At 45.8% G+C, this 18,414-nt stretch overlaps 1 protein-coding gene across 7 annotated transcripts in view; it reads left to right on the top strand.

The window, feature by feature from the left end:
• Positions 1-18,414, top strand: part of CTNND2 (catenin delta 2) — a 708,944-nt gene that overhangs the window by 244,666 nt on the left and 445,864 nt on the right. For all 7 annotated transcript variants that reach the window (XM_088445725.1, XM_088445723.1, XM_088445721.1 and 4 more), the window contains exon 5: positions 7,326-7,442. In XM_088445725.1, the coding sequence (XP_088301851.1) occupies positions 7,326-7,442 (117 nt within the window). The remainder of the gene's footprint in view (positions 1-7,325; positions 7,443-18,414) is intronic.

Raw genomic sequence — 18,414 nt, 5'->3', positions numbered from 1 at the left:
GCGAAAAGCCCCATGGAAGACCATCGCAAAAGCGAGCCAGAAAAGCAACGCTTCAAAAGGGGACGAACATATAACTGGCAAACACTCAATTAACCGTAATAATAGATCCGGACCAATGGGGCGCCGACGATCAACCGGCGCCGGGCTTGCGCGCGACCAGCCTCTAAGAGCCTTTTGTATCAAAAAACCCTTAGTGACATCCCTACTTCCTGCCAGTTGCAAAAAGAAGGAAATGCCGGTCAGCCTCTGGGCTACATAAGCCCGCGACCTGCCTTCACCAAACAGACTCCACACAAATTCTATCATGAGTGCACGCTTGGAAGTACCTGCTGATCTCTGACTCTGTAAGAAGCATTCCCATTGGTGCCACGAGGCCTGATACGCAGTCAAGGTCCGAGGGGCCACGGACCGACATGCGAGATCCTCCATGCCGGCTTGATAATCTGCCAACAATGAGATGGACATGATTCACCTCTTAAAGCTGCTGAGGGAGCCAATGCCCTGAACCTCACCCAATCTTGCCTAGACAGCGCGTCAGCAATAGCATTGTCAACCCCAGGGACGTGCCTAGCGGTAAAGCTAATATTCATTTGCAATGCGCGCAGCACCAGGTAAGCTAGAAGTCGCAGCACCGGGAGGCACGAGGATCTTTGGTTGTTGATGGCCTGTACAACCCCCAAATTATCACACCAGAACACCACTGACTGGTCGCGCAAGCGCCAACCCCAGAGTTCAAGTGATACAATGATGGGGAAGAGTTCAAGGAGAAGCAAGTTTGAGGTCAGTCCCAACCTTACCCATTCCTCTGGCCATGTGGCGAAGCACCAAGACCCATCCAAGAAGGCCCCAAAACCAGAGGAACCCGCAGCGTCTGTGAAGAGCTGCAGGCCACGGTTCGTTTGCGGAACTGACGGCCAAATACGCACCCCATTGAAACCTGACAGAAAAACTTCCCAAACTGCGAGATCTAGTTTGTGCTCCGCGGACAAACGCAGGAAATGATGAGGTAAACGCAAAGTTCCTAAAGCACGCTGTAGCTTGCGACAGAAGACTCTCCCCATAGGGATAACCTTGCAAGCAAAGTTCAGCAAACCAAGCAAAGATTGACCCTGTCTGAGAGTGACCTTCCCTGATGCTAGCGCAAGAAGTATGGCGTCCTGCAAACGACAAATTTTGTCCTGAGGCAGTAGACAAAACCCAGCAATAGTATCGATCTCAATACCTAAGAAGATTAAACAAGTGGAAGGACCTTCCGTCTTGTCATGCGCGATTGGGACTCCAAATTCCGTGAAGAGCGCTTGTAGCGAAAAAAGGAGGCGATCGCAACGATCAGAATTGGAAGGACCCACACATAAAAAATCATCTAAGTAGTGAGCCAGACCCACCTCGCCGGAACCCATGGTAACGCACCAATGGAGGAAGGAACTAAACCGCTCAAAGAAAGCACATGACGCTGAGCAACCCATCGGGAGACATTTATCCAAATAATACCCGTCTGCCAACCTGAAACCCATGAAACGGAAAGAATCCGGATGCAAGGGTAACAGCCTGAATGCGGATTCGATATCCACTTTGGCTAAAAGCGAGCCCGTGCCTGAGGCGCAAACCAGCCCGAGAGCCGCGTCAAACGATTGGTAATGCACGGAACTATCGACCTCGGCAATGGCATCGTTGACCGACGTTCCTGGGGGGGGTGGGACAGATGTTGTATAAGCCGGTAACTACCTGGGGCTTTTTTGGGAACCACTCCTACAGGAGAAAGAATCAGGCCCGTGACCGGAGGTAAGTCAAAGGGCCCAATCATGCGGCCTAGACTGACCTCCTTCATCACCTTGGCTCTGACTATTTGTGGCAAATCGTAGGCAGAACGGAGATTCGTGGGACATCCTGAACTTACTGCTCCCGAAACTGGAAGGCGGAAACCCTCTGTAAACCCTGAACGTAAAAAATCTGCATCAACGCATAATGGATACCAATTAAGCCACTTGTTCATGGCATCCAACCGAATCGGGGACATAGCTTTACCTAGAGGATCCAGAGGTAACCCGCTTAGGTCAGGCCCAGAGCCAGCTGCTGGGGGACCCCCGCTGTTTCTGGGGCAATCTTTGCTGGGGTGGCCTGCATTGCAACGGATGCAGAGGTGTCGAAAACGACACCGACCCCCCATCGTGCAGTTGCCGTGGTTAAAGGCGAAACACTTTTCTTTCGCCTGATTATTACCAGTAGTCCTAGCGGGCACCGTGTTCGCGGATTGCACCTGACGACCTTGGGACGGTTCAGGCGTACTCCCCGCAGACTGAGAAACCTCCATCCAGACTTCTACATCTTTACAACCCAGCTCAAGATTAACTACCCTATCCTGTTTCCTGCGAAATTCCTCATCATAGTGACACCAGGCCGCACCCCGAGACGACCGGAACAGACCGTGAATCAAGTGAAGATATCGAATAACATTAAGGTATTCGGACGGTCTGGTTTTTAAATAGCAGGCAGAAAAGACACAAAAGCCCGACAACCAGTTAGTATAGGACTTATAAGCCTCCACCCCTATGCCTCCTTTCTTTTTTGCTGCGGCGGACTCTTTTTTAGCTTTAGCCGTGAGGGTGAACATGTCTACGTAGCGTCCCAGGCGAATGCGCTTCCTAACACGCATCCGTAAACCCCTTGTGACTTCTGTATTTGCGCAGTGTACTACGTCGGCTGGACCGGCCCCACCCTCTACGCTAGTGCTACTACCTGATGATCTGTCACTGGAATGACGGCATCTCCTAGAATGATGGCGTCGTGATCGCTTGGATCGCCTGCGCCTAGCCCTGCGGGAACTATCGTCTGAAGAAGACGTAGAACTGGAAGAGGAGATAATATTAGAAGAACTATCGCACTCACCAGCATGCACATCGACCACGTTCCGGGAACCAGGATCCGCGATGACGCCAACCCCGGGGGAACCCGAGGTAACTGGGTTGACTGTGATCACCGTAGGTGCAGCCAAGGGAGCGTCTGCCCCGCTGTCAGCTGTAACAGAAGATACAGACGCGGAATCATGTGAAACATCACCCGCATCGGCTGCTGGGGCAAAGGAAACCGCGGCAACAGGTGATGCTGCGAGGATGAGGCCGCACAAATTACCTAACTGCTGTAGGATTGGACCTAGCTGCGCCCGCACATTGTCCGATGCAGCCCCTGAAGAGGCCGCAGGCGTCCCTGCAGCCCCATGCCGCTGAGACAGCAGGGGCGAGAGAGCACCCACCACTGCCACCAGCAGCCCAGCAATGGCAGTGTTATCCAGTGCTGCGCCTGTCTGACCAGCCTGGCTGGCTGGTCTTATGCCATCATTGACCAAAGGGGGTACAGGGGCTGCCATGGGGGATCCCATGGCAGCAAGCAGACTATGCTGCCCCTGATTCACACCCCCGCTGCAAGATGGTTGCTGACCCTGGCCCTGAGAAGATGGCCGCTGGCTCCGCCCCCCCACCATTATGGAGTGAGCCGGAGCCCTGGCAGGCTCCCGACTCACTCCCTTATGGCTCCTTTTGGTCCCCCGGCTGGCCGGCGTCCCAGAGTGGGACGCAGCCGGGGTGACCATTACTTCAACAGCACCGCGCACGCCCCCGCGAGCGGCGCCCGCGAGGCCTGGCGTCCTCCGACCCCCGGCTGATTAAATCCCCAGAGCAGGACTCAGCCGGGGTGGCCTGCGGCATCGTGGAGTGGATGCCGCGCCGCGCGCGCCCGCGGCTCTGAGCGGCGCCACCCGCACCTTCCCCGTCGGCACCCCCAGATCTGCGGGAGGACCGGCGGGGGTAACTCGCGTTGGGGGCAGGCGGAGGGACCAGCGGAATGAGCCCAAGCCCGGCAGCATCAGCCAGCCGGGCGGGGACAGATCGGGCACGCTGGGGGCGAGACATAGTTAGATTAGACAGTGACAGAAAGAGAATAGAGGTTAGATAGGAAGAAGAAGGAAGACGTGTAAGATGTGAGAATAGAGAGGGAAAGAATTACAAGATTGTAGAGAAAAAAGCTCTTCAAACACAGAAACCATACGACCTGCGACCGAACAGCACGCAGATCAAATTCAAAAGAGGCAGATTAACTCTTCAGACCTACCCACACTCCTACTCACCACACCCCTTAAATCAGCACTCACCAATCCGAACACAGTGTCAACCTGTCAATCATTAAGCTAACCTTCCTACCTAATTTATTAACTCCACGTATCCCTGCCTAGGTGTTTATATGCCCTCAGATCTATCCGAACTTCGGTTATTTAATGCATCAATTCAAGATAACAAAAGACAATGCAAAAGCAGTTACTTACATAGACCCCGCACCACACCATGGGGGTCATTCAGACCCGGTCGTTAGCGCCGATGCGCTCGGACCGGGTCGATGGCCCCTACAGAGCATGCGCACGACGGTGCCGGCGCCGTCGTGCGCATGCGTGAGACCCGCTACGACCGACAGCGCCGGTTGTAGCGGGTCTCGATCCAAAGGGGGCGAGCTGTCGATGTTGATTGACAGCTCGCCCCGTTTGGAAGGCGGGCCTGGGGGGGTGGCAGCCCAAACGGAGGCGTTCCCATGGGAACGCCTACCATTTGGGGGTGGCCCCACTGACATCACTAGTGATGTCAGTGGAGAGCTTCCGGCTCTGACAGAGCCAGAAGCTCTCCGGGGCTTACGACAAGTGAGACCCTACCCTAGGGTCTCGTCGTAAGCCCCGATGGTCGCGATGGTCTCTGACCATTGCGACCATCACTGGAGCGGTCGTTAGAGCTGTGGGTGTTAACCCACAGCCTAACGACCGCAACAGAGGCGGGCGGTCAGGATGCATGTGGCCGCCCAGTTTCTGAGCGACCGCTTGCATCCTCCGACCGCCTCTGAATGAGGCCCCATGTGTACAGCCGCGGCATCCGGGTTCAGCCTCAGGGCGCCACAAAATGACGTCACAAGCTCGACCAATTTCCTAGGCAACAGATTTAGGAGTCTATTTATCAAGCAGTGAAAAGTGTCGAGAAGTGAACTACTGGAGAAGTTGCCCTTAGCAACCAATCAGCTTTGCAGCAGTAGCATTTATCAAGTACAGTCTATAAAATAATAGGTAGGAGCTGATTGGTTGCTATGGGCAAATTCTCCTCTGGTTCACTTCTCCACACTTTTCACTGCTTGATAAATAGACCCCAAAGTGTCTAAAACCAAAATACGGAGGAATGTGATAAATGACATGATCCACATATATCAAGCATAGCAAATACATAGTTAATCACATTAAAAGCACAATTATTTACTGTTGTTACAATGCATATGGAATAGAGCTACTCCCAATGGCATCAATGTTTAAGTACATAATTGGTCTCAAAACCAAACATAATGGCAGAAACTGTATTGAATTCAAATCAAGTTCATGTATTGATCACACCCAGTCAGCGTAGAGAATACATATTCTGAGAGATCCGGACGGAAATCCAAAGTCACCCAATAATGAGCCAGCACAATTTAGCCGACAGCACTCACAAGAAGCAATGTAGCCCTAAATTATCTTTAAGACCCTTCAGGTATAATGTCCGCAACGTATGGATCCATTGTGACTCGCATTGTAACAGTTTCTGAGATCTGTTACTCCCACGAGTCAGGACTGGGACATGGTTGATGATAATGTACCTGAGGGTTGACAGGTTGTGGCCAGCCTCCACTAAATGTCTGGCCACCGGTTGGTCACTAGAACCAGAGCTGATGGCTGCTCGGATGGCCGACCTGTGCAGTGCCATACGATCACGTACATAGGGAAAGCGCTACACTTTCCACGGAGGGCACCCAGGCTTGTATTTTTCATATGGGAGTGCCATCCACACGCCATTTATATATATATATATATATATATATATATATATATATATAATCCATTTCATTTCAATGAGCAATGCATTTTTATGGGCTATCTGCAGATTAGATATTTTGCAAATCGTTATATAAATCACTATTAAATGGGAAGCATTATCATTAATTATGTCATAGCAGGGAGACACACAATGTGGGGTCCCCCTGCCATCACCTTAACTAACCCCTAAACTGATTAGAACAGGGCATGTAATTCCTCGGAAACTGGGGTCTCCCCTCCCAAGGATATTCCCCACACCCCTGGTGGTGGAAACAGGGTTAATGGTGACATATTTGTTAATAATATTGATTACAGGTGGGCTACAAGTTCCAGGTACTGCCCCGGCATGCTGGCACTTGTGGAACAACAATTGACAGCATGCCCGGACATTAATCACCCGCTGGAACCTATAGTCCGCCTGCTAAGAAAATGTAAATGTAACCACAGTAGCATTTTATTTAAAAAATAAATATATAAAAAAACATAAATTACATACCACATCCTTGAGTGGCCCCCTATTCAGTCAATATAGGCATCTTTAGGTCTTTTGAAAATAAAAAAAACTTATCACCAGTCCCCACTAGCACACACTGTTCACATTATGTACAGAGCTCCTGAGAAATGACAGGTCATTTAGGGACACTGTCATAGGATTGAATGGGGAAACATTGCTTGGCTGAGAGTGAACGGTTGTTATGGCCACTTTTAGCCAATCAGCGCTCCCCTATTAATTCCTATGACAATGTCCGCTAATTACCTGTCAGTTTGGGTTAGGCACTATATAGTGTAAAGAGCGTGAGGGGCTCATGTTATTGGTTTGTTATTTTCTGAAGACCTTTGGACCGAAGAGTAGGCCATCCAAGGGTGTGGTAAGTATGTGATTTGTGTTATTTATTTTTTAATATAATATACTACCACAGCCCGTTTGTGTGCACTGTGGTAATAGGAAAATAGGGGGAACTCCACGCCATAGCAGCAGGATTCTGCGGGTCTTCCTTAGACAAATCACTATTCAACCTTCCTGTTTATAAGTGTAGATAAGATCAGGATATGTATTAGTCTGCATAGCTCATACTTGTGTGCCCTAAATTTTAGAGCATGTACAGAGCGGAAATACGCAAACTGCTCTGCGTCCTAAATCTGCATCATCGGGCCAAATATTTACACCCTCAACATTTTCATGATAGCAGCATAATTAGGTTGTCACTGTATCATGTGGCACATAGATATCATTCACCCTATCACTGCCACCACCATAAATTAACTATGACTGCTCTTTGCCAAATACAAGCATGGAGGGAGGGAGATAGTTACAATAATAAGATAATTAACTATTTTGAATAAACCTGGCTACAAATAACAAATAATGTGCAAATGGTAATGTACTGTACAGATAAAATTATGTTATGAGCGAAGGTAAAGTGATTGTTACATTGCCATTCTTATTTTACAGATGGTCAGAAAGATATAGAAGATGAGCTGACAACTGGCTTAGAACTGGTCGATTCATGTATTAGATCACTGCAGGAGTCGGGCATACTAGAACCACAAGACTTTTCCTCCAGTGAAAGTAAGTGTATATTTTGAAAAATATAACTTGAGTATAGATTTTATTAAGTTGTAAAAAGTTGTTTCTCGTGTGATTGTGCTTTTAGAATATTGCAGCTTGGAGTTGTGTCCTAGTGACAATCAATGTAGTGGTATCATTGAGCCCTCATCATTTCTATCACAATATACAGATGTACACGAGGGGTGAGCGACAAGTGCTGCCGCTTGTGGATGCAAGGCAGAGGGGGCGGCACGATTGTTACCTCAACAACATCACACCACTTACGACATGCCCTCCAGCCCCCTTCATGTTCCTCCATTGATGGGGGTGTGTGGGGTGCCAGACCATGGCTCACAGAGGCCCTGCTTTGGTAAGGTTTCTGCTAAACTAGTGAATATTTTGCTAATAGGAGGAATTAAATTTTAAGCAATGTACAGCTGTGCACCCTACAATTTAATATGACAATAAAACTTTGCTAATCATCTTGCACACCTCCATGTAGCACGAGGAAATATGCACAAAGATATAAGTCATGGAGTGCTTGTGCGGCACATATCGCTCAGCATTCAGTTCCCCATTATAAATGCATGTTACCAATTTGTAGCTGGTACATGTTCGGACATTTTGCAAATGTAGAAATTTTTATGTTTTCGGACCTTTTTTGGCTTGTAAATAGTATTTCATATATGCAAATGTGAACCATAGAAGTATCTTAAAATAGGCATCAATGATCCTTATGCTTTCTGAAATATTGCTCCCATTTTTCCTCTGTGTGTAGTAAACCAAAACCAAAAGATCAACTTTGCTTTGGGCAGCACTTAAGAGCTTTATTTCCAAATGGAAGTGTCACATGCATCACTGATCCCCTGCTAAGGCTTTATCCACTACAAGCATTTGTTATTGTTGTTTGCATCTTATTTTAAACATTTTGCCATTTCAGATAGTGGGGCTAGGAAGTTTGTGAATTTTCTGAATTTCTGCATAAGTATCACACAAACATATAGGGCCTAATGTAATAGGGTAAGAGTTTAGAAAATGTGAGAGTTTAGCAGTAAACTCTCACACTATTACATTGATCTTGTTGTATTTTCCAAATTGGAAAACATCTGGATGAGAGTTTAAATCGTGAGAGTTTTTTGAGTCTGAAAAGCATGCGAGTTTGCGTGTTCTCGGACTCTATTATATTGACCAAGTTTAAAAAGTTTACTCTCACATTTTTTAAACTCTCACCCTATTACATTTGGACCAAATACTTTTTCATCTATTGATCAAAATGATCCAACATTAAATATAATGATCGCACAAAGTACATGAAAATCAAGGATTTATCACCTCAGTTAAGGGAATAATTATAGTCAGAAGGGTCAGTGAATAGGGTGTCAACCATGTGCAGCCGCTCTATTTGAATAAAATTATTTTTACTATTGAAGAATGGTCTTCACCTTGGTTTGTGAACTCATTGCTCAATAAAAGGAGATTTCTGATGGCCTTAAAATAATAATTGACCTTTACCAATATATAGTACTATTGGGCAGTTATTGTACAAATGGAGAAAATGCACAGTTATTACTCTCCCCAGCAGTGGTTGTCCAATAAAAATCACTCCAAATACTACTGTAGGAATATAATATTCTGATGTATAATAAAATAACAGAGTAACATCTAAAGCATCTGCAAGCTTCTCTTGCATTGTCTAATGCCAGTGTTCATGAGTCCACCAGCAGACAAACACTGAACATGTATATTATGTTTGGGATTGGGAATTTAAAGAGGCCCTGGAAAAATGTCCAAAAGCATCCCAGTAAACGCCATACAGCATACCTCTCAACTTTCTGTCTGGAGATTGGGTCCTTTGGCATGCGTCCGAAAAAGGGTGCATGGCCTTGCGTTAAAAGCCATGCCCACAAGCCACTCAAACCCAGTTTTTCATCATGTTGGGACCATGCCCATGGCCTTGCGTTAAAAGCCATGCCCACAAGCCACTCAAACCCAGTTTTTCATCATGTTGGGACCATGCCCAGGAGTTGATGGCGGCGATGGATGTAAATAAAGGAATATGGTACCCCTTAAAGTATATGTTCTTTAAAATTCTGTCTGCACACTTATATTAGTACTCATACACACTGGAAACAATATTAAGAAGGTGTAAGAGCCAGGCAAAACATCACTATGACAGAGATGAATACCACATTCGCACACACACTGTTGTGAATAGGAAATATCAAGTAAATGCTCAGGCCCCCAAAGCTGTAGGGACTTTGATAATGTGAAATGCATTTTAGATGCATTTTTTTTATTCGTCACTCCTGCCATCAGCTGAGACGTAAATGATAAATCACTTAAAAGAGAAAAATAAACTAATTAAACAGTGTCATCAGTAACACTCTTACTCATTTGTCTGCCACCTAACAGAGTTATTTATTAATTTTTTTTTAAAAGGTCCCAAATCTAAGGGGCATATTTATAAAACAATATTTGAATTTGAATACCTGAATGTTTGAAGAAGGGACTGCAGCAGATATCTCCATATCTGCAGAGGTACCTCCATTTCCTACAGCAGCCACAGCGGCCATAGGTTTCTATGCATCCTTGCGAAGCTGTTAGATTTACCAAGTTCAAGAAAGTGAAGCATTCCAAAGTTTGGCTCTGGCAGCTAACGCCTTCTGAAGATGATGTTAGATGTTGTAGCCTATGGGCTACATTCCACTAAATTTACCAGGAGAGTGTTCCAGAGCAATGGATGCCACACATGCGTGGTCAGCAGACTACGCATGTGCAGAAAGGCCCTGGCTCCCGAAGGAGAAGTGAAATGATTGCATGTTACTTCTTGCACATCGCAGGGATGGATTCCTTTCAGAGCCCCTGTCCCTGTGGGTGATTAATAATACATCTGAGCGGTCTAGAATCTCTTATTGCCATGATTAGCGGTCATAAGAAATTAAAATGATCAGGTCTAAAGCCCGATCATTTGTAAAGATGCCCCCCCCACTACCACACTGCATGGCTGTGTGTATATATATATATATATAAATATATAAAACAGATGGCCCAGCTCACTCTATCCTACTCAGACTCTCTTAATCTACACTCTCCCTCCCCAGTCCTAGCCAGGCAGTCCACACTCCCCGCATCCACTGCTGCAGACTTACCTCACTAAAGGAGGCTCCTTCTTCTCCCGGGCTGGTTGGCTGGCAGATGCGGCAAGACGTCATTTGCTCCAACTCAAAGAAAAAGAAAAGCTTTATTGAACAAGTGGGTGGGCGGGAGAAGTGGCGGGCCTCCTTGTCCTCTGTAAATCACTCAAGTCCGGCGCGGTCCGCCGGTTGGAGCGGGTTCCCCCTTTCACTTAAGGAATTAGTAAAAGGAGGTAGTAGTGGGTGGTAGGAGCGGGCGGGCCCCCTTCTTTCTGTCAGGTGTCCGGGCCCGGGACTACAGTCCTGGCAGTCCCTACCTTATGGCGGCCCTGTTTATAAGTAATATAGTATAGCTTCATTAGAATTGGTGTCTTACTTAAAATTACTGTCTCCCAGCCTTTTCTTCTAGTACTAGTGGTCCTATGTGTATGTCTCCAGCATCATGCCCCGGTTGTGTCTCCAGTGCCAACTGTCTCGCCAGCATCATACTCCTGCGCCTCTCCAGCATCATCCCCCTACATCTCCCCAGCACCATCCTTCTGCGTCTCCCCATCACCATCCACCTGTGTCTTCCCAGCACTATCCACCTGCATCTCCCCAGCACCATCCTTCTGCGTCTCCCCATAACCATCCACCTGTGTCTTCCCAGCACTATCCACCTGCATCTCCCCAGCACCATCATTCTGTGTCTCCCCAGCACCATCATTCTGTGTCTCCCCAGCACCATCATTCTGTGTCTCCCTAGCACCATCCTCCTGTGTCTCCCCAGCACCATCCTCCTGTGTCTCCCCAGCACCATCCTCCTAAATTTCCCAAGTGCTATCCTCCTGTGTCTCCCCAGTACCATCCCCCTGCATCTCCCCAGCACCACCCCCCTGCATCTCCCCAGCACCATCATTCTGTGTCTCCCCAGCACCATCCTCCTGTGTCTCCCCAGCGCCATCCTCCTGAATTTCCCTACTGCTATCCTCCTGTGTCTCCCCAGTTCCATCCCCCTGCGTCTCCCCAGCACCATCCTTCTGCGTTTCCCTATCACCATTCTTCTGCATCTCCGCAGCACCATCCTCCTGCACCTCCCCAGCATCATCCTCCTGCAATTCTCTAGTGCTATCCTCCTGTGTCTCCCCAGCACCACCCTCCTGTGTCTCCCCAGTGCCATTCTCCAGTTTGCTGCACACAAAGGAGTTATACACTGCGAAGTGCAAAAATATTGTTTACAGTACAGTATATATAAAATAAAAACAGCATAGACAGGAGCTGTGTGACCAGATGCTGTGTATTAGAGTCCCCACTATGTAGCCAACTGGCCATTATAGACAGGTGTTATGTATTAGTGACTCTAGTATGGGACCAGGATACTCAGATGCTGGGTATTATGACCCCAGTTTGTGGCCAATGCAACCAGTGCTCCCTGGGATCAGACAGTGCATATAATTATAGGTACACCTGTGTCACTCACCCTGGAGTACAGCTCATACACAGAAATGCTGAATCTGGGCAGTAGGTTGCAGGCTCTGTGCACTCTCCATGCAGTGACATGATCTCCCTCCTCCACTGCCACTGGCTAACTTTATAGTTCCTTGTCCCTGCAGTAGAGTAGCTCCAGTCCCAGCAGCAAAGTATTAGCTCCACCTCCAGTCACTGGCAGCAGAGTAGCTCCAGTCCCCAGCAGCAGCCATTCCACCACAAGTCGGTCCCTGTTCAGGTATATGGTAGGTGGAAGGAGGGCATTGCCTACTGCATTGGGCAGCCAAGTGACAAGAGGGCATATTTACAAATGATCAGGTTTTAGACATGATAATTTAAATTTCTTATTGCCGCTATTCGTGCCAATAAGAAATTCTAGATTGCACACAACACACTCTGTATAATGTGATTGTTAGGATCTGAGTTTGTTGTGGACGCGGGGTGGAAATAGGAGCAGACTCCTGAACAGATTTGAATTGAAAAGTTGTTTTTTTAATGGTTGAACTTGCAGACTTGTACACGGATAAAATAAAGTTCAAAATATTAAGAGGAGGGTGATGATTAGATTAAATGGAGGCAGTGTAGCTTCAGGGTTAACTGTACACACAGGTCCTTTGGCAGGGAAAGGGTAAGTAGAAGGTGCAGGATGGTTCCAGCAGGAGACTGGGAGCAGGCAGAGTAGTTCAGGCTACTTGGAAGCTGGGATCCAGCAGGAGCACAGGCGAGCACTCAAACAGGCAGGTTTACAGGAGCACAGGAACTCTCTCACAGCATATGCTATGAAACAGGTTGCACTGGCAACTATGGGAAGCTCTGAACTCCCTTAAGTACCCAGTGCAGAATTGTGATAGGTCAGGGAGGGCATGTGACACACCAGGACTAGAGCAGCTAAGTCACATGACCAGAGGGAAGATGGCGGTGCCCATACCAGAGCAGAATATAAACACCACCAGGCTTACCCCGGCCAGAATGACACAGCCAATGCCCTCCGCCAGACAACAGCCCCTCCCCCGGAAGGACCATGCCACAGCGCCCTCACAGGTAATACCCGTTGTCCCCTATGCTGAGAATTCCTGGTCGTGACAGTACCCCCCTCCTTACGGGTGGCCTCAGGACACTTACCAGGCTTCTCTGGATGGGCAGAGTGAAACTTCCTGATGAGTGTAGGAGCGTGAATGTCTTGGGCATTAGTCTAGCACAGGGCCATAGCCTCTCCAATCCAGAAGATACTGTAATTGACCCCTTCGGAATCGGGAATCCAAGACCTGGGACTCTTCAAACTCCACACCTCTCTCAGTTTGGACACAGGAAGGAACTGGAAGAACTTTGAGAAACTTGTTGAGAATCAATGGCTTGAGTAGGGATATGTGGAAGGAATTAGGAATTCTTAGGTAGGAAGAAATTGTAGATGGTAGGAAACTGGATTAATTACTTCAGTAATGGAAAAGGGTACAATGAATCGTGGGGTGAACTTCATTGATGGAACTCTGAGGTGCAAATTACGGGTGGAAAGCCACACTTGATCCCCAATTTTCATTTGAAGCACTTTTCTTCGTCTCCTGTCCGCCTGATTTTTGTAACGTGCAGAGGTCTTCTCCACATTCGTGCATACTTGAGCCCACATTGAGGCGAACCTCTGTACAGTGTCATCCACAGCCAGTACGTCAAAGACGGCAGATTCCAGAATTCAGGGATGTGAGGGTGAAGGCCGTACACAATAAAAAATGGAGTTTGTTTGGTGGAGGAATGGTAAGAAGCGCTTTGCGCAAACTCAGCCAATGGAAGAAATTCAAGCCAATTATTCTGAGAAGAAGGCATGAAGATTCTTAAAAAGGTTTCGAGATCCTGGTTTACTCTCTCAGTAGATCCATTGCTTTGCGGGTGATAGGCCATAGAGAAATTCAATTTCACTTGTAAAACAGAACAGAGCACTCTCCAAAACTTCGCTACAAATTGGACACTTCGATCTGAGACAATCTTGGCAGGAAGTCCATGGAGACGAAATATGTGTCAAACAAAAAGATGAGCCAGATCCGATGCAGAAGGCAATTTCTTCAGAGGTACATTTTTGAAAATCGGTCTATCATGACCCAGATGGTGGTATAGCCATCAGAATTTGGTAAATCTGTTATAAAATCCAAGGAGAGGTGTGTCCATGAGCAAGGTTGAATGGGCAGAAGTAAAAGTTCACCAGCTGGGGATTGACGAGGAGACTTGTGCTGTGCACATAAGGTACAGGAAGAAATTATCTCCACTAAGTCAACTTTCATTGATGGCCACAGTAAGATCTTCTTAGGAACTCCAGAGTTTTCTGAATGCCAGAGTAATCTGCGAACCTGAAGAATGAGCCCATGTAAGTAGCTGCTTCCTTAACTCCGGGGCCACAAAAGTTTTCCCAGTAGGAGGTTGTAGTTGTATTGCAGCATATACTTTTGACTGTAACACTGGAGTACTACGTAGAATCTCAGAATTGTTGTCACAGGATAGGGATCTTGATAAGGCATCAGCCTTTTGGTTGAGCGCTCCTGAACGAAAAGTCAAGGTCAATTGGAAACGAGAAAAAATATTGCCCATCGGGCCAGACGAGGACTCATGCACTGGATATTTTTTAAGAAAAGAAGGTTCCTATGATCAGTGAAGACGGTAAAGGGGAATTTAGCCCCTTCCAAAAGGTATCGTCATTCCTTTAATGCCAATTTAACGGCTAAAAGTTCTTGTTCTCCTATGGCCTAGTTTTTCTCAGCTGGAGAGAACCCCTTAGAAAAAAACCTCATGGATGGACTCGATTATCCTCAAATCATTGGGAAAAAACAGCTCCCACTGCCTCTGAAAATGCATCCACTTCTAACAGGAAGGGTTTATCCAAGTCAGGTTGTCTTAAGACTGGAGCTGTTATGAAAACCTGTTTCAGAAGTTGAAAGGCTGTTTCTGCCTCAGGAGGCCACAGAGCGGGGTTGACGTTTTTGAGGGTTAAAGCTGTAATGGGAGCCATTAGAGATGAAAATTCCTTGATGAAATGCCTATAATAGTTGGCGAATCCGAGAAGTCTCTGAACAGCCTTCAATGTCTGAGGTCGAGACCAATCCAGAATTGCCTGAAGTTTTTTAGGATCCATTTCTAGACTGGAACCGGAGATGATATAACCAAGGAATGGTACACTAGGAATGCTGAGATCGGGAAGCAACAAAAGACCTGTTTACAAAGCGTCCCAAGCTGTACCGAATAACACTACTCACCAAACAAAGGTATTGTAGGGAAAGTGAGGGCAGCATCAGCGACCATACTATATCTCTATGCACTGAGATAGTGACTTTACCGTTCAATTTTCAATACATCCACAAAAGTGCCTATAAACACTATTTTGTTTGGATGTTTCAGAATATGTCTTTTCACTATGCTTTTTAACACAATTTTTTTTAGGAGCGCTTGGTTTATAAATTTACTATCCATGTTATGTATGATACTGAGCAGCTATACACATTTCACAGAGCGCAGAGCACACACACTCTTTGTTTTAGAGTCATAATACTGGATGAGGCCAAAACTGTTCTTCCTGGCTCATCAAAAATCCTCCTGAATGATGACAGAAATTCATTATAATTGTCCAGGAGAGGGTCTGAACGCTCCTAGATTGTAGAAACCCAATCCAAACCTGAGCCGGTCAATAAGGACACGATATAGGCCACTTTAGTTTTAGCGGAAGGAAAATTATCTGGCTGCAAGGTAAAATGCACATCACATTGATTAAGAAATCCGCGACATAGCTTGGGACTGCCGTCAAATTTATTTGGCATAAGTAGATGCAACCGAGGAGATGTTCTGTAACCTGTATTATCAGACGTGGTGGCAGGTGTAACCACTGTAACATTTGAAGTAGTCAAAGTAGTTTGCATGATATATTGGCATTTAACCATTTCTTGGAAGAACTGAGCCATTTGGTGTTGCATTGTTTCCAGGTTTTCCAAACGGGTTGCTATGCTCTAAATTAAATCCATTCTGGACTGCTGTTCTGTGGCCGAGTCCATTGGGCCAGTGCAAACTGTTAGGATCTGAGTTTGTTGTGGACCCGGGGTGGAAATAGGAGCAGATACCTGAACAGATTTAAATTGAAAAGTGTTTTTTTTAATGGGTGAACTTGCATACATGTATACGGATAAAATAAAGTCCAGAATATTAAGAGGAGGGTGATGATTATAAACTGTTGTGAAGTATGTATAGGTAATGTCCAGGTAGTGGCAGAAGTAATAAAAGTCTTTGTAATCCAAATGGTCACTGCAGGTAATGGAGTAATTAGAATAGCAGCAGCTGATGAATTAAGTGGAGAGTTGTACCGAGATGGCTCAGTGTAGAAACAGAGAGCTAGATAAATGGAGGCAGTGTAGGTTCAGGGTTAACTGTACACACAGGTCCTTTGGCAGGGAAAGGGTAAGTAGAAGGTGCAGGATGGTTCCAGCAGTAGACTGGGAGCAGGCAGATCGGTGCAGGCTATTTGGAAGCTGGGATCCAGCAGGAGCACAGGCGAGCACTCAAACAGGCAGGTTTACAGGCTGTGCTGATTAACAGTGCTATCCCTTATGTGTAATATATAATTGGAAAGGTTTGATTTCTTAAATAGTGCTGCCTGCAAGGTTGTGTCTTTTTCCACAAGACACAGGGTTAAGTATGAAAAGTAGTGGTGTTGCTGGCGCAAATAGATAGAAATTGTCCTGTTGTGTGATTATGAAATTTGTACTGCAGATTGTGAGACTTGCAAATGGTTAAAAAGGGGGTGAGATATGTGGGGTAGTATATAAGTGTTTATTATGAAATGTAAACAGAATAAAATCAATAGTATTATAATACATATAAATAAAACATTCTAAAATCCTTTTTGCATGAAAAAAGGGGGCTTAGTTGTCACTTTGAATGCAAAAGCACAGTTCAGAATAAAAACAATATTCAAAAGATTGTACTAGCTAGTAAATAGTTCTTAAAGAAATACACTTGTTACTTGTAGTGTGCAGTTGGTGGATATGCACAAAACTGATGGTCCCACGGTAAATAACTCTGATCCTTTAAAGGAAAAGTTCATGTGGTGATGAGTTGGTGTAAGCCTGCGCTGTATCGTAATGATACTGTGAACTAGCGCTTTGGCTCTTACCTATGTCCGGTGAGGTGGCCGCCTGTATGAATAGAATCTCCGGCATCTAGGTAGATGGTCTTGTCGGCAGGTGTGGTGCTGCGACTGGTCATCTGTGTTTCTCCGTGAGTGGGTGTGTTATGTGCAGCACCCAGCAGCCCCATTCCTCGGCTGAGCTCACCGCCGGACGGGTCTACTGGTGCAGGTGGGTAAAGGTACTGTATGCAGTAAAGTCCCTGGTCCAATGCGTTTCGATCTCCAATGGGCGGTGATCTTTGTCAGGGAAGTGTGATTGGCTGTCCACTGCTGTGTTCTTTATAGGGCTCTTCATTTCCCTACTGGCTGGGCTGATTGTCAATCATTGATTCAGTGAATTTGTAGCGTTGCAAAGTTGCTGGCAAGTTTTTGATCCAATACATGTTGCCAAGACAAAAAAGAATACATTTTATAATATTGCAAATATGAGGCAATCTGGGCTAGTAAGTGTAAGTACTAAAAATAAGAGCCATAATAATTTAATTAGCTTGCGTTTAAACAATGGATTACATTAATGTGTTGATGGTTAAAATTCTGTATTCTAGTAGTAACAATAAAATAGGAAAGATTGCAGAGAAATACAGTGATAGTATTAAGTTGTTACAATTAATACTCATCAATTAACAGTATAAAATGTTTATGGATGTAAAAAATATATGAGCATTATATAAATATGTTAAGGGATATTTAGCTGGTAGTAATTAAAATAATTATAAAAGGGGGGTGTGCTAATTCATTGTTTGTTTGAAAGGAGGGACTATGGTGGAATAAGGATATTGTTTTTTTATTTTTTGTTTTTTAATTGTTTTGTTGTAGTTAAAATTACTCTTTGTTCTTTATATTACTGGATGAATTGTATTTTCTTTGGATTCTATTGTTTTCCAAAAATGGTAGTTTTGAGTATGGATCTTTACTCTTATTTCTTTCTTTTTCTCTCTTTGATCAGAAAGGGGTGGGCTAACTGATCCGCGAAGCACAGCCATAGTTGGCTGGTTCTTGGGGAGGGGTCAGCCACAATTCAGCCAGTAATATGCCGGGACTGGCTCCCGATCAGTGTTGTGTAACGTATTTAAAAAAAAAAATGAAACGAAAAAAAAATATTTTTTCTGCAGCTGGGCGGCCATAAAACGGTCAGGCCCACATGGGAAACTCCCGGTGATGTCTTTTCCCCTGTTTGGAAGGATAGTAAAGAGGAAGCCACTACATTAAGACGAACAATGCTGTCAGTTTAAAGTTT

Source organism: Taudactylus pleione, unplaced genomic scaffold (assembly GCF_031769625.1).
Source record: "Taudactylus pleione unplaced genomic scaffold, aTauple2 ptg000386l, whole genome shotgun sequence".
NCBI lineage: Eukaryota > Metazoa > Chordata > Amphibia > Anura > Myobatrachidae > Taudactylus > Taudactylus pleione.
The sequence above is the reverse complement of the archived record's forward strand: the minus strand, read 5'-3'. Positions and strand labels throughout refer to the sequence as shown.